The sequence below is a fragment of the Opisthocomus hoazin genome, chromosome 2, assembly GCF_030867145.1.
Source record: "Opisthocomus hoazin isolate bOpiHoa1 chromosome 2, bOpiHoa1.hap1, whole genome shotgun sequence".
Lineage (NCBI taxonomy): Eukaryota > Metazoa > Chordata > Aves > Opisthocomiformes > Opisthocomidae > Opisthocomus > Opisthocomus hoazin.
This window is the reverse complement of record NC_134415.1, coordinates 103,529,314-103,543,192: the sequence shown is the minus strand read 5'-3', so window position 1 is coordinate 103,543,192 and position 13,879 is coordinate 103,529,314. Positions and strand designations below refer to the sequence as shown.

General features: G+C 39.2%; 1 protein-coding gene across 19 annotated transcripts in view; it reads right to left on the bottom strand.

The window, feature by feature from the left end:
* The window catches only part of DST (dystonin), a 310,440-nt gene that overhangs the window by 87,032 nt on the left and 209,529 nt on the right, over positions 1-13,879 (bottom strand). For all 19 annotated transcript variants that reach the window (XM_075414626.1, XM_075414627.1, XM_075414628.1 and 16 more), the window contains 8 exons: positions 12,047-12,592; positions 9,529-9,705; positions 6,894-7,017; positions 4,772-4,980; positions 4,183-4,500; positions 3,839-4,005; positions 3,137-3,293; positions 2,744-2,870 (listed from right to left, as the gene is read on the bottom strand). In XM_075414626.1, the coding sequence (XP_075270741.1) occupies positions 2,744-2,870; positions 3,137-3,293; positions 3,839-4,005; positions 4,183-4,500; positions 4,772-4,980; positions 6,894-7,017; positions 9,529-9,705; positions 12,047-12,592 (1,825 nt within the window). The remainder of the gene's footprint in view (positions 1-2,743; positions 2,871-3,136; positions 3,294-3,838; positions 4,006-4,182; positions 4,501-4,771; positions 4,981-6,893; positions 7,018-9,528; positions 9,706-12,046; positions 12,593-13,879) is intronic.

The following is a 13,879-nucleotide window of genomic DNA, read 5'->3' as shown; positions in this document are numbered from 1 at the left end:
AGGTTGTTTTATGTTTTAAGCTGCTTAAGTTGTACCACATACGTACAGCTTACACATAGTGGGTGGGTGTGCACACAGATGCACATATGCATGATGTATAAGCAGTCCTACCACTCATAATACTACACTACGACTATAGCGTAGCATAGTCATACTATGTTATGACTATAGCATGGCATAGAGTCCACTGACTATAGTGGAAAAATGCCTAGTGTCTACACCCTAGCTGTGAGGCCTACTCACATCCATATGGCAAACATCACTTCCTTCCTCTCCCCAAAAGGAATCTGTTCCCCACTGCCCACTGAGAACATGGTTTTACCCAGCCATGCCTGGGTATGGCCCAGCAGAGGGCTAGCTAGCAGACGCTGAGACTCTGAGGAAAGCATTAAACACTAACGAGCAAAAAAAGCCCAAAGTGGTCATTGCAAACACCACAACCAAAGGCACTCCTTACTCAGGACACCTTTACCCACTTGGGAAGTCACTGAGTAACCATCCCTGGAATTATTTAAAAGACATGTAGACATGGCGCTCAGGGACACGGTTTAGTGGTGGACTTGGCAGTGTTAGCTTTATGTTTGGACTCAATGATCTTAAGTGCCTTTTCCAAGCGAAATGATTCTATGATTAAGTGGTGCTGTACCTCTGCACAAAAAGCTCTTGATACCAACTGGACGAATTCCTCCCTATCTTGTCATAAGCAAGACTCAAGCATGTGCTCCATGACAGGGATTGCAATGTGGGGTTCTTGCTGTTACACATGAAGTCCTTACTGTCACTCAGAGGCAGCCACTCCCCCTGGCAGCCCTACCAATTATACATTGTTTCAAAGCCTCTGGAATGCGGGCTACATGGGCTTTGTAAAACACCATCAGACTACAGAGCTAAGGCACATGGTCAAGCCACAGAGAACTGCAAGGAGAATCACTTCCTGCTCTCCTGCACATATTATACAATCATAGAATGGTTTGGGTTGGAAGGGACCTTAAAGACCATCTAGTTTCAACCCCCCTGCCTTGAGCAGGGACACCTTCCACTAGACCAGGCTGCTCAAAGCCCCATCCAGCCTGGCCTTGAACACTGCCAGGGAGGGGGCAGCCACAGCTTCTTTGGGACAATCTGTTCAGTGCCAGGCCACATTGAGCTTTTCATCAACCAACAGCCACAAGTTCTCCTCTGGGCTGCTCTCAATCCATTCTCCGTCCAGCCTGTATTTGTGCTTCCCATATGTATTCCCAAGATGAGCAATTAACAGAGAAAGATTAACAGTTGCCTTGGAAAAGGCTATGCATCCCCTCTACAGTACCAGCTGGAGAGTGAGGACCACATTAGTGGCAGCTGGAGGGTGGCAAGAGAAAATAAACCGGATAAGAGAAGTCACAGGCCCCAGCCAGAGCCTTGTAAATCTTCATGCCTTATTAGCTGGACTCTGGTATTTATAACTGTGATGAAGTGATACACAGTATGGCTCTTGTCTAGGAGTGCGAATACTCTGGCCTGGAGGATTACAGCTGCTCTTATATGCTGGTTACTTAATTCTTTTTCTATTTGGATGCACAGGGATAGAGAAAGGGGCAGAGGAAGAAGCCCATATATCCCATATAAGGTTCCCAAATGTTCTTTGAATGATTTTTATTTAAAATTCAAACAAGAACGAAACCAGAGGCAGCTATGACAAAGAGGTATGAAAAAGAAAGTACTCTACTCTTGCCAAATAGGTATCCTCTGGTAGCTCCCATCCTCCCAGTCCTTTGCAGATGACCAATGAGGGCCAACACACTTGAACTGATGAGGTCCGGATATAAATTCAAGAACTGACTGAAAATGTGCTTATGGCCATTAAAACACCCTTGGTACCACATGCCTTGAACTATGGCTTGAATGATACTTAGTAGAATTACCAGTTTCTGTAAAACAGATTAACATTTAAACCCTATAGTACAGAAAAACATGGAAACAGATTTGTTGTCTTTAAAACTGGATTACTAGTACAACGCATTTAGCTGAAGCTCCAGACTGGAAACACATTTTGGCCTAGTTAAGTCATGCTGAGATATGGAGCTGATTCCCTTCCATGCTGTTGTTTCAACTAAAATATTGACTAGCATTAATTATGCTGTCATATTGGCATGAATAGGTTTGCTTAGGCTCACTGTTTAGATAAACCATGTCCTTACCACCCTTCTAACAAACACTCCATGACTCTGCAAACCTTTCTGTGTTTGCTTGGCATCACTCAGAACAGCCCTGTGGTCATGAACAAGGTCTCTCTGTGGCAGCAAAGGTGTGCAGGTACATCAGTGTTTGCAAAAGCAGGGTCCGTATTTGCCCTCCTTGCACACTTGGTGGATATGTGAAGCACTGAACACCAATCAGAGTAAGTCAGTCTCTCATTATCAGAAGTTTTCTGGGATGAGGTGAGGGCAACTGTGATACTGTTCATTTTGTCCTTTATCTAGGAATTACTTACTGAAGTAACAGCTTTAGGAACTGTTAATCATTTACATTAAAGCACTTTTCTGCTATTTGGCAGCGCAAAGCAATCAGAATGCGTACTGAATTACTGCAGCAGTTAGACAGTTTAAATGAGTCACAGCAAACAACGGTCAGAACAAACATGGCTAACTGACTTCTCACAAGCCATAATAGTCAGAAAGCCAATCAAAGGGTCAAATATTTTAATTTTGGTCTTAAAGGTTTTAAAAGGTTTAAAAACTTACCTGATTATACAAAACCATACCTGATTTTGCAACTGCTCGCAGTTTGGCAGGAGAAGTTACAGCAGTAATTAGACTACACAGCAATGTTCCTCTGCTATTCATTTTCTGCAGTTCAGGTGATTTTAATGTCCATTCATCTCTTAAATTCTGGTTAAAAAAAATAGTCATTTGCTCATTACAAAACTGCTTTCTGACTTCAAAAGACTTAGTGTAGAGAAAGGAACAACACTGCTACTTGGGAATCCCCTGCAGTATATCCAAACATGCAAGGGAAATGGGAATATAAATACAGACTGCAAGGTCTCTGGGCCTAATTAGTGTGACTGTTTCCCCCCTAAGTTTGTACTTTTCTGTTACTAATGCACGCCCTTTTTCCTTCAGCCGTATTTCACTTCTTAGCTACAATGTCTTACCAATGTATCTTCCAAAGGCTTCTTTAACTCCTCTGTATTCAGAGAGGGTTGCGCTGCTGGAATTCGTTCTGTCGTCTCTTTTATCCATTTCTTTAATGATTCTACAAGAAGCTCAAAAGCATCCATTTGTTTCTGACAAGATGATACATCCTCTTCTCTAGACAAAGACAACAAAAGAAATTGAGCACTGAATGTCAGTACTCCTTCTGACAATTAAAACAACAGATATCAATCTGATACTGCTGTTTCTAAATTCAATGAGTCACAAAAACTAATTTTATGGATATGAGCAGAATGCTGAAAATCTGGTCTTGCTGTACAGGTAACAAATGGAAGCTCGAATAACTTCTCCAGTTTTCCTTTGCAGCCTGATACTCTAAACGGTACTCTAAAGCAATTTGCACAAGCATCAATTTATATTCTGTCAGAGAAGGAGAGAAGCAGAGTTTGCTTAGAACTGACAGGACTCCCGTGAATGTCACAAAATTTGAAGAGAGTTACTTCTCTTTACAGCCAACATTAGAGTTCTTGAACCAGACAAACTACAGAGGCATTTCCAAAGAGTCTTTTTTTTAATAAAAGAACACTCTGCTCTGTGGCTAACTGCAATCTCTTGAGATTGCATGCAAGAGGACAGCAGTCATCACAACATTCACCCCATATTATGAGCCAAGGCGGAAACACTTTAATTATTCCACTTACTTTTCCTTTACAGTCTCCTCTACCTCTCTGAATTTCTTTGACAAAGTGTTTACTTTTTCTAATACCAATGCTTTATCTCCAGGAAGAGCATGGAATGAAAGTTCTTCAAGAAGCTGCTGCAAAACCTCCAGATCCTTCTTATGTTGCGCCATTTCTACACTAGCTTCCTGCAAAACAGGATTACACTCTTCATATTAGACTTTACAATCACTTGTTCAAAATTAAATTCTTAATTTTAGCTAATGAACCAAAGTTGGGAAACAAGCATGCCCTATTTATTGTTCAATCACTGAGATGAGTTAGACTAGAAATGCACAATATATAAAAATGGAATGGTACAGTACCTGCATATACTGAGACACTTCACTAACATCCTTTCTTGGTGCTTCTGTCTCACTGAGTGCCTGGTTTTTCTCATCTAGAAATGACTGAAGTTTTTCTGACAGATCTTCGAATAACCCCACTTTAGTCTTCAACTCCTCCATTTTCATCAGCTTCTCTTTATGCTTGTTACTTGCTTCAGAAAACCGTCCTGCAAGTTCACTCATTTTAGCCTGCAGTGTGGATGCAGTGGATGGATCTGCTGTTTCCATGAACTTCTTCACTTTCTCATTCATAGTGTTCATACTGCTTTGGCGACCCACAATGTCTTGTTCTAGCATCTGAAACAAGGAAGCACTACTGTGTATTGCTTATAACCAAATTTTAAGAAGTCAAACTGGTCCACCACATGAAGCAACAAATCAGTACAGCTAGACCATCAGTGTAGATCTATTTCAGCTACAAAACCCCTCATGTGCTGTTTTACTTTATGCAACAATCCTCTTTCTTAAGCATTTTGAATCCATTAAAGCTGCCAAACTAAGATTTCAATTCTTCCTTGAAATCTGAATTATCAAACAAATATTTCTTCTTTCAGAGAATGGTACTTACAATGCTTTTACTAATAATATCCTGAAGAGCAGCAGAATTCAAAGGCACTTGATCTTGTTCTTCAAGGCTCTTTTCAACACCTTCCATCCAATCCAGCATTTCATCCAAACCATCCTGCACGCTCAGGGATCGTGTCAGAGTGATTTGGAGTTTCTCATTCCTTTCATTCACAGACTTGGACAAATTGTCATACCTCTCCACAATATCATCTGATAAAGAGAAAACACATTTTAATTTTTTCCTTTACCCCAAACTACGCTTTTAACTCATTTTACCAGTTCTTACCACGTAAGTGTGAGTCAAAAATTGCCTACATCAGAATGAAGCAAAAACATCAGCTTTCTTCAGTAAGAACACACAAGCAAAGATCAAAACCTTCAAACAGAGCCAAGAAGCCCATGGGACAAGGGAAATGAGGGAGCAGCTTACAGCTGTGCTCCCCAGCTTTTAAAAGCTGGTTCCCATGCAGCTCTAGCTTATGACAGCTGTTGACTGTTCTCAAGAAAAAAAATAGCAGAGTAGTAAGACCGCTCGTCTATAATTATGTCTCTTATGTCATAGCTCAAACTGAAAGGTTCTTCCAGATGGTTCTTCACTAGATCTTCAACACTTTTGGAGTAAGCCTCTGAAAGTTACAGGTTCCATGTACCTCCCATGGAGTTTCATCACTGACTCTAAAGAAGCAAGTCCACAGTTGTTTTATTCTGTTGCTCTGCAAGTTACTTATGGGATTCCAGTAAGAGACAGATGTGTGACGCATAGAGAGTCTTCAAACTTCAGACAGTCATGAATGTCATGCTGTGCTACTTCTCACAAGTGACAGGAAAGAGTATTGGGTGGTTTTGGTAGTGGCAAGGTTCTAGGCCTTTGTGAGAAGAGGCCAGGGGCCGCCCCATGGAAGACATAGACGGTTTCAGACAGCTCCAACTGAGCCACCACAAGGCACAGCTGAGTTCCTCAGCCAAGCTGGTGATGCCTCTGAGAAAATGTATTTAAGAAAGTGGAAAATGCTGCCTGGGACTGAGAAGTGATGGAAGCAAAAGTGTGAAAAACAGCCCTGCAGACCATCAAGGTCAGACTAGCAAGAGGTGTTCCAGGTGCTGGAGCACAGGTTCCCCTAAAGCCTATGGAGCACCATGCTGGAGCAGACAATCGCCCTGCAGCACACAGAGGACCCCATGCTGGAGCGGGTGGCTATTTCCTTAAGGAACTGCAGCCCGTAGAGAACCCACCCTGGAGCAAGACTATCCTGAAAGATTTCAGCCCGTGGAGAGAACCCATGCTGGAGCAGGGAAAACGTGTGAGGAGCAGCAGAAAAGAGCTGTTACAGACTGACCACAACCACCCATTCCCCATCCACCCTGCACTGTTTGGCAGGGACGAGATGTTGAGTAGTTGGGGAGGAAGGAGCAATGGTGAGCCTGGAAAAAAGAGCAGGGTGGGAGGAAGGTGTTGCTTTTATTTGCCTTTGTTTCTCATTATCGAAACCTATTTTATTTGGCAATAAATGAAATTTAATTTTCCCCAAGTCAAGTCTGTTCTGGCCATGACAGTAATTGGTAAGTGATCTCCTTGTCTTTATCTCAATCTATGGGCTCTTTCATTTTCTCTTCTACCCCCATCCTGTTGGGCAAGGGGAGTGAGAGAGCAGCTGGGTGGGCGTCTGGCAGCCAGCCATGGTCAAGCCATTACAGACAGTATCTTGAAGTCAGAAGGAAATAATTCCTTGGCTAAGCAAACTTCAATTAATTGTTTGGAAACAGATAGTTGGAGTCATGTTCCTTGAACCTGAACATAGTCCTTCCCACTGGAGAACTTATGATCCTCAGCAAATCACGAACTCTGTTTGGTATGCCCATCTGTAACATGGGAATTAAACATAATTCCTATTACTGAAAAAAGTAGTCAAAAATAAAATGACAGCTCTTAAGTGAAAAGCATATGGGTCAATGTAGGAGACAGACCAACAATGAAGTTACTGTGTTGTAACAGCTTATGATTCAACAAAAAATGGACTTGAACAGTGACACAAGAATGTGGAAACTCTGTATTTTGTCTCTTCCAGTACCTGCATTCACACACAAGTGATAAAAAGAGGTATTAAGAAAAGTAAACATTTTACCCAGTGTTTTCTGAATCTCATCTTTGTCTGGTGTCAGCTCTCCCCTTGTATCCAATAACACTTCAGCAGCTTTTTTCAGTTTTTCTACAGCAATTTGGTGGTTAGACACTTGTCCCTGAAGAACCTGTAAAATTCCACAATTATCAGTTACACTTTTCAATACAGGTAATTGTTACACACTCAAGGCTTGAGATACGCCATATAACCTAAAGCTAGCGCTGGGAATCAAGTAACTCAATTTGTGACCTCTCCTTTAGAAAAATCTTCACCAGTGGCTACGACTGCTGTTGACCTTCTGGCCCTTGTGTTAGTTTATTCACCATCTTTTTTATCTTCTGTTTTACAATACTTCGCTGACTCAACGTATTTCTCACATGTAGCTTCAAAATGTATCTTTTGATTAATTATTTTTAAAGACCACTTGTACAGTCTCATATACTATTTAAAACAAAAATAAACATACATTTCAACTCAGCATCGGAGAACAATGCGGGGGAAAAACATACAGTCAGCAGCAGTAGTTACACAATTATGGCCAGCTGTATTGACAAAGGATCAGGCTGATATCGCAGCGTAAAGAGGAATAGCTTGCAACAAGCTGATCACCTTCACAGTTTCGGAACCTCCTGGAGCCAGTGTCACTGAATTTTGCCTAGGTTTGTCCATCTAACCAAGGAACACAGGTTTAGAGACTAGCCCAGCCATGACTCGCTCCAGAGTCAACAGAGACAAACAGGAAAGCTGAATCAACTTCTGAAAGTAGCTTTCTCTCTCCAGTATATAAAAGTACTTTCGGGTGAACAGACTTTCAATTATTTCAGGCCTCTGTGCTAGTGTCTGTGATGTGTCTTTGTTTTGATTCACTTGAACTTTACAAAAGTCCAAAATGAAGAGACTCCTCATTTATTTTTTGATACACACTGAGTGAACATACGACTCGAAAGGAATCATATCTGCCCTGTCAGGACAAAGAAGTCAGTGCATTCAGCACTGGTATCCCAAGCACAACAGTATGCCAGAATACAGTATGTCTTGCTGACCCACTTGACACAATAAAACTCAGATAGGCCTGAAGAGGAATTATCCTCACACTAGAGAAAAATACTGTACTTGTGAAAAAAAAAAAAAAAAAAGGAAAAAAAAAGAAAAAAAAAGATGTATGCTGACAGAAAGCAATCAAGCTAATGCCAGAGGCACTGAAGAATATTCTGAAGTACAGTTAATCCCCATAAAAAGATTAGATCCCACCATGCTGCCAAGGTCCGTGTGTAGCTGGATTATCAGCTGCCTGTGTTGGCTACAAGGGACAGCTTTAACTTGCAGCACCTGACTTCTTCAAAAATACTCTTTGTTTTGCGTTCATTAATTGGATTTCTTTCTTCAGCCTCCTGTTTTTTCTCTTCCTTTGAATCTTTTGACATGTTGTACCCTCTCCCTTCTTCCCAGCTCATATTCATTGAGTGCTCTTTTGTGTGGCAAGTAATCCATGTAGGCGTTTCATAAAAGAACCTTGGTACTTAGTCCTTTTGTATTACTTGCATGAAAATTGGCATTATATAGGATATAATTCGTTTTGGCATAAGGAACAAAAAGTTTAGATGAAGCTTCAAATTCTAATTGGTGTTATTCCTACTTTTCTAGTGCTTGGAAGCACAAATGTACCTAAATTGTTCCACTGTTAGGAGTTCCAAATTTACACTTTTAATTTTGTTGTCTTGCAACCTGGTTGTGATTTGTCTCTGATGTGTCATGCACCAAAGCATTGGGCAATTCCAGTGGCAGATTTGAAAGATACCATATGGTAAAGGTAACTCTGCCCAGGCTGATGTAAGGGAAATGGTTAAAGCACATACTTTCCAAGAGCCACTGACTACCATTTGTCAATAGCAAACATATCAGACCAGCATGGATACTCCACATAGCACAGACAAAACAATGAGGAAATGCCTGACCAACAGCCTTGCTCAATGAAAAATAAACAAACTTGCATTTTCATTATAGTACAGACCATTGAATGTGTTTACAAAAACATAAGAGTTAGTTCAAAGACCACAGACTGATGAAACTTTACATAACTCACCTTATACTTGGGTTTCTAAAGACTTCTGTAAACCTACATTTTATGCAACTAACCAGAGTTTTACCTTCACAAGCTCCATCTCTAACCTGTTTTGCCTCTACTAGGATCTACATAAAGTTGTGAGTTACACCAAAAACAAAATACTGTTTTTCCGTGCAGCGGAAATTACGTTATATTCACTTTCTGCAGGGCCTATAGTACGTCTTTATCAGGAACTCGGTCCCAAGCCCTGCTCTGACAGCAAACTGTAATCACTAAAACCTTTCTTGGTTCAAAATCTTTCCAGATTTCACCCTACCGTTTGCTCAGTGATACAAAACACATCTTGCTTTTACCACTGCCGATGGCATCATGGTCCTCCACTTTTTTTCACCCTTAGTGCTTTTCAGATAACACTCTGGACAGCTGAATTTGAGAATTATAAAAGTTGCATGCCCACATGCAAGGCAAGAACTTGGCCTGCAGCCCCGTGGATTATATTAGATCATCCTGTTTTTCAGACAAAAAGCAGTTCCTTTTAGGACAAAAGCACTTCTGCTTTTTAACACTTTTCACCTTGGTTTCTTCTAGTTGTCTCTGGAGATTTTTGGGATCCACTGCAATTGGCTCTGATAGTTGTTTGTTCACAGCTATTTCAGAGGCCTGGAGACCTGACAGAAGTCCAGATGAGGCATCTTCATAATGCCGGTATTTATCCACCAGGTCTTTAAGGTTATTTCCAAGGATGCTACACTAAAAGAGCAGAAACGAAACAAGCAAATACCCACACATTAAACTGTGTGCTGTATTTCATACCAACCTCAATGCAATACTGCATGATTTTTTCCTGTCATCGTTCTACTGTCTAACTGATCTTCGAACTGAGGCACCACAGCCGGAGACGCTACACACGTCTTCCCAGTCTGTGCTCCTCAAGAGTGATTTAGGCTCAATTCACTGACGCAGGTGGAAAACCAGAATTTAACCCATTGTACTAGAATAGGAAAAGCTTCACGAAGACTTTTTGATTCACCAATGTAAGATTCTTTCAAAGGTAGCCAGTGAAAGCTAGAAATTTTTCTTTTAAATCAAAAGATATGTGTATATTCACCAAAATACAGACAGCAAAGTACTGCTTTCATAGTTGCCTTATCTGCATAGCAAATCCAAAGTGATATGGCTCGTTATGGCACATACGCTTTTTTTTGGTCACTTAAGAATGTAATCTGACGAAGATGCTATCAGTCCTGTATGTTGGCATGCCCCACAATACATACAGTGAATCATCACGTAAAAAGGTCAGTGGAACTCTTGCAGTCTTTTTGGAGATGGTTTCATATGCAAAATCTGATTATATGAAGTCATAATATTTATAAACAGTTACTTTAAATATTTATATTCTGAACCTTCTGTACAGTGTATTTTAATATTTACATTTGCTACTTGGTCTCCATCTGGTGGGCAAACATAGAACGCACTCATTTACATACCCAGTTAACAAAGAACTGACTTTAAGATTCCTTCACACATAAGCCTATAAACTTTATGTGTGTGTGAATATATATAATGAAAATAAAAGAAATATAAATATTTATTAAAAGCAAAAAGCTTTTACAAAAGGCAAAATGGTTACTACAAATACATCTAAGACTTGGAAGATCTCACTTAGAAATTGTGGAAGATTTTGCTCTCTAAAATTCTGTCCTTGAAGTTCTTAAAGAGACTCAATTTAGTAAGAAAAGTCTACCTTGTGTTGGTTTTGCTTTGCACATTTATGGTCAAATCTTTAAAGCATGTCTATCATTTCTGTGCTAAATGTATATATGGAAAGGGTAGAATTTCGCAGTTTGACTAATCTGAGCCCACTAATCAAGCTGCTAGCACAGGATTTTGACACACTTAAAAATAAGCTCTCTGAAAATTTTGCAATTAGATCTTTACATTCACACTCAAACTAATCCAATAAACCACCGTTTCACTGTTCATAAAGGTTAAATAGGAAAATTAAAATGAGCAAATGGAGAGCCTTCTTCACAAATTGTTCAACAGAGTTTACATTGTTTTTCTAATCAAGCGATCAAATCCTTGACTTTACAGAGTTTATGTTTCTGAGTAAAAAAACCTTCAAAAGGTAAAGATCCTCAAAGATAGCAACTGCTGCAGACAAACACTGAATAAGTGGACATTGAAGCTCTACTAACGAGTTTGCACCTATGATCTTAGAAAATTATGAAATGGCATAGTTAAAGCATACAGACAGTAACTGTTTCTTAAATGGCTCAATTAATAATTATCTCAAATGTTTACAATTTCAGCATATTATCAATATTGAACACCACTTCGTTGGTTTTTTTGAAAATGGCTGTAGAGTCGGCATGTGAGACCAGTTGATGATGTTTGTCTTGTCCTACCAGACAGATTCCACACATGAACCTGGCACAGAGAGATGGATTATCTTCCCTCTCTAAGGTACACGGAGGATTTTTCACTGCTACTTTCCCATTAGCTAGAAACTAATCTCAGATTGCTAAGAATAACATGCTTACTTGGCAGAGTAGTGGAAAAGAATTGCTATCCTCAAATCAGTATGTTCATGTACGCCTAGTGCTGACAACAAAGGTCACATTGGGACAAACCATTTCAGGATACAAATCAAATTCAAATTTTGAATGTTAATCTTGGCATAGTTGCTCTCTTTCTAAACTCATTTTATTAGTAGGAAGCCAAGTAAATAAGCAGTTGTGGGAAATATCACAAGGAACAAAGAATTGTTATCCATCTAAAAGAATTACATTTTGTTTCCATGTGTCATAAACTCAAAGTGTCTGTTTAAGGCTGCAAAGAACAATGAGGAAATCTGGTCTGATTTCTCCCTTATAACACAAGGTAGAAAATTCCATCCATTCAGACCGTAAATAGTCTGGCACTTGACTAAAGCAGATCTTCTAGAAAAGCATCTTGTTCTGTTATCTAACTTTATAAAACAAAGAATTTATAACTTCCCACAGTATTTGTTTCATCAGCTAACCCCTTTTTATACAAACTGCCAAATCAATTATAGCAGTCTTTCCTACTCAGTATAAATAAAACTTACCTTAGTATAGAGAGATTTGAAACGATCTGAAGCACTATCCAGTTTATTTTGCACCTCAGTATATGTAGCCGAAGTATCAATACCATCTTTGTCAACCTTCACACCATCTCTTTTGCTACATGACCTTGCAGCATCTAAAACTCTTTGTCCAGAAATTGTAATATACCGTAAATCACCTTTGTGAGATATCACATCTTCTGAAAAACTCTTTTGCCTTTTCAGTTTGACCATAATACCACTGAAGTCAGAAGCACCTGCCTCCAAATTGTCCAGTTCTTGTTCTGCCTGCTGCAGCCAGGTTTCAAATTCACTGTAGTCTGCATCAAATTTCTCAAGTTCTTCTCTTAGAGAATGAGTCAACTTCATCTTCCGTTCTGATTCAGCTAAAGCAGTCTCGTACTGAGCCTTCAGCTCTTTCATGTTCCTTTGCATCTTCTCTTTTTCTTCAGGGGAAAGGTAGTGCCCCTGTTTCTCAAGCAGTGCCTGAGCAGACTGAGTTGCTATGATGACAGCCTGCTGCTGTGAAATAATTTTCTCATGTTGAGCCTACAAGAACAAACAGAATAAATTATGACCAGCACCTTCTCGGATGGCTCCTCAGAAGTGACGAGTAAAATAAAGTCCATAAAAATGATGAAAAGCTTTCCTAAATTTCATATTATTTGTTAAAAAACATTTTGTGATTAATTTAAGTGAAAGTGTGACTCCTGGTCATCACATTTCCATGTTGCAAAACTTTACAAAACATCCAATGGTAATTTTAGCCAGATATACAGGCCATGACCAAACAGGAGTCATCACTGGAACTTGGAAATACTAGGATATATATATATCATACAAGCACTTTCCCCTCTACTTTTAAAATACAACTCTGTAGAGTAAAACTCGGTATTATGAATCTCTAACTTTTTTACTCATAAAAATTATTTGCTTATTACTTAGCACTTACGGGAGCATGCTTAGTGTAATCAAAATTATCCTAATTCCCTGTCTCAAAATAGAATTTATCAAATAAAGCATTCAAAGGTGGGTGACTTTCCAAATCAAAACTGTTCCATCTCCTGTTACACACACTGTAGCTACCATTTCAGACAAACAGACCAAAAGGAGTGCAAGTGTCAAACTCTGAAAACAAGACAGATACTTTCTTCTTATATCGAGTGAACAAATAGTATTATCCAATTGTTTTAATTTCATTTTTCTATTTCAAGAGCAGTGATGCTTATCAAATATACTTGGTCATAAAACACGTCCTTTTGACATTAAAAAAATCAAGACACATTCTATGCATGTAGATTGTTTCAATCTCATAAAAAAAATAGTAAGTCATAGGAACTAGAACTGCATCCCAACTAAAATACATATTTCAAATATATTCTTTCAAAAAATCTCCGTTCTTGAAGGTCCTCTATTCCCATGTAGAAGAGCTACATAAAATAGATTGGTATGGTTTTCTTCCATGACTACAGTGGGCAATTATTCTGTAGGCATCAGGTGCGGAAAAGAAATGTCAAAAAAGTGGAAGTAAAAACATTATGTACACAAAACCAAATGATCTTACTTTCTTAGGAATTTTTTTTGTCTTTTTAATAAGAAAGGAAATCCAAAATAGTACCAGCAATCAGCGTAATCATTTTCATCAACACGTCCATCAAACCACACCTAAAAGTTCTTGATTGCTCAACTGTAGGTCAACAAATGCCATAAAACTGAGCTCTTATTATTTTAAATGCTTCCAGTTATCTTATCTGGAAAATGTATTTTGAAAATACTGCACTATGGTTTTATGTAACTCATCCTTTGAAGTGTTCAAACAATGCTTTGCCCATGTGT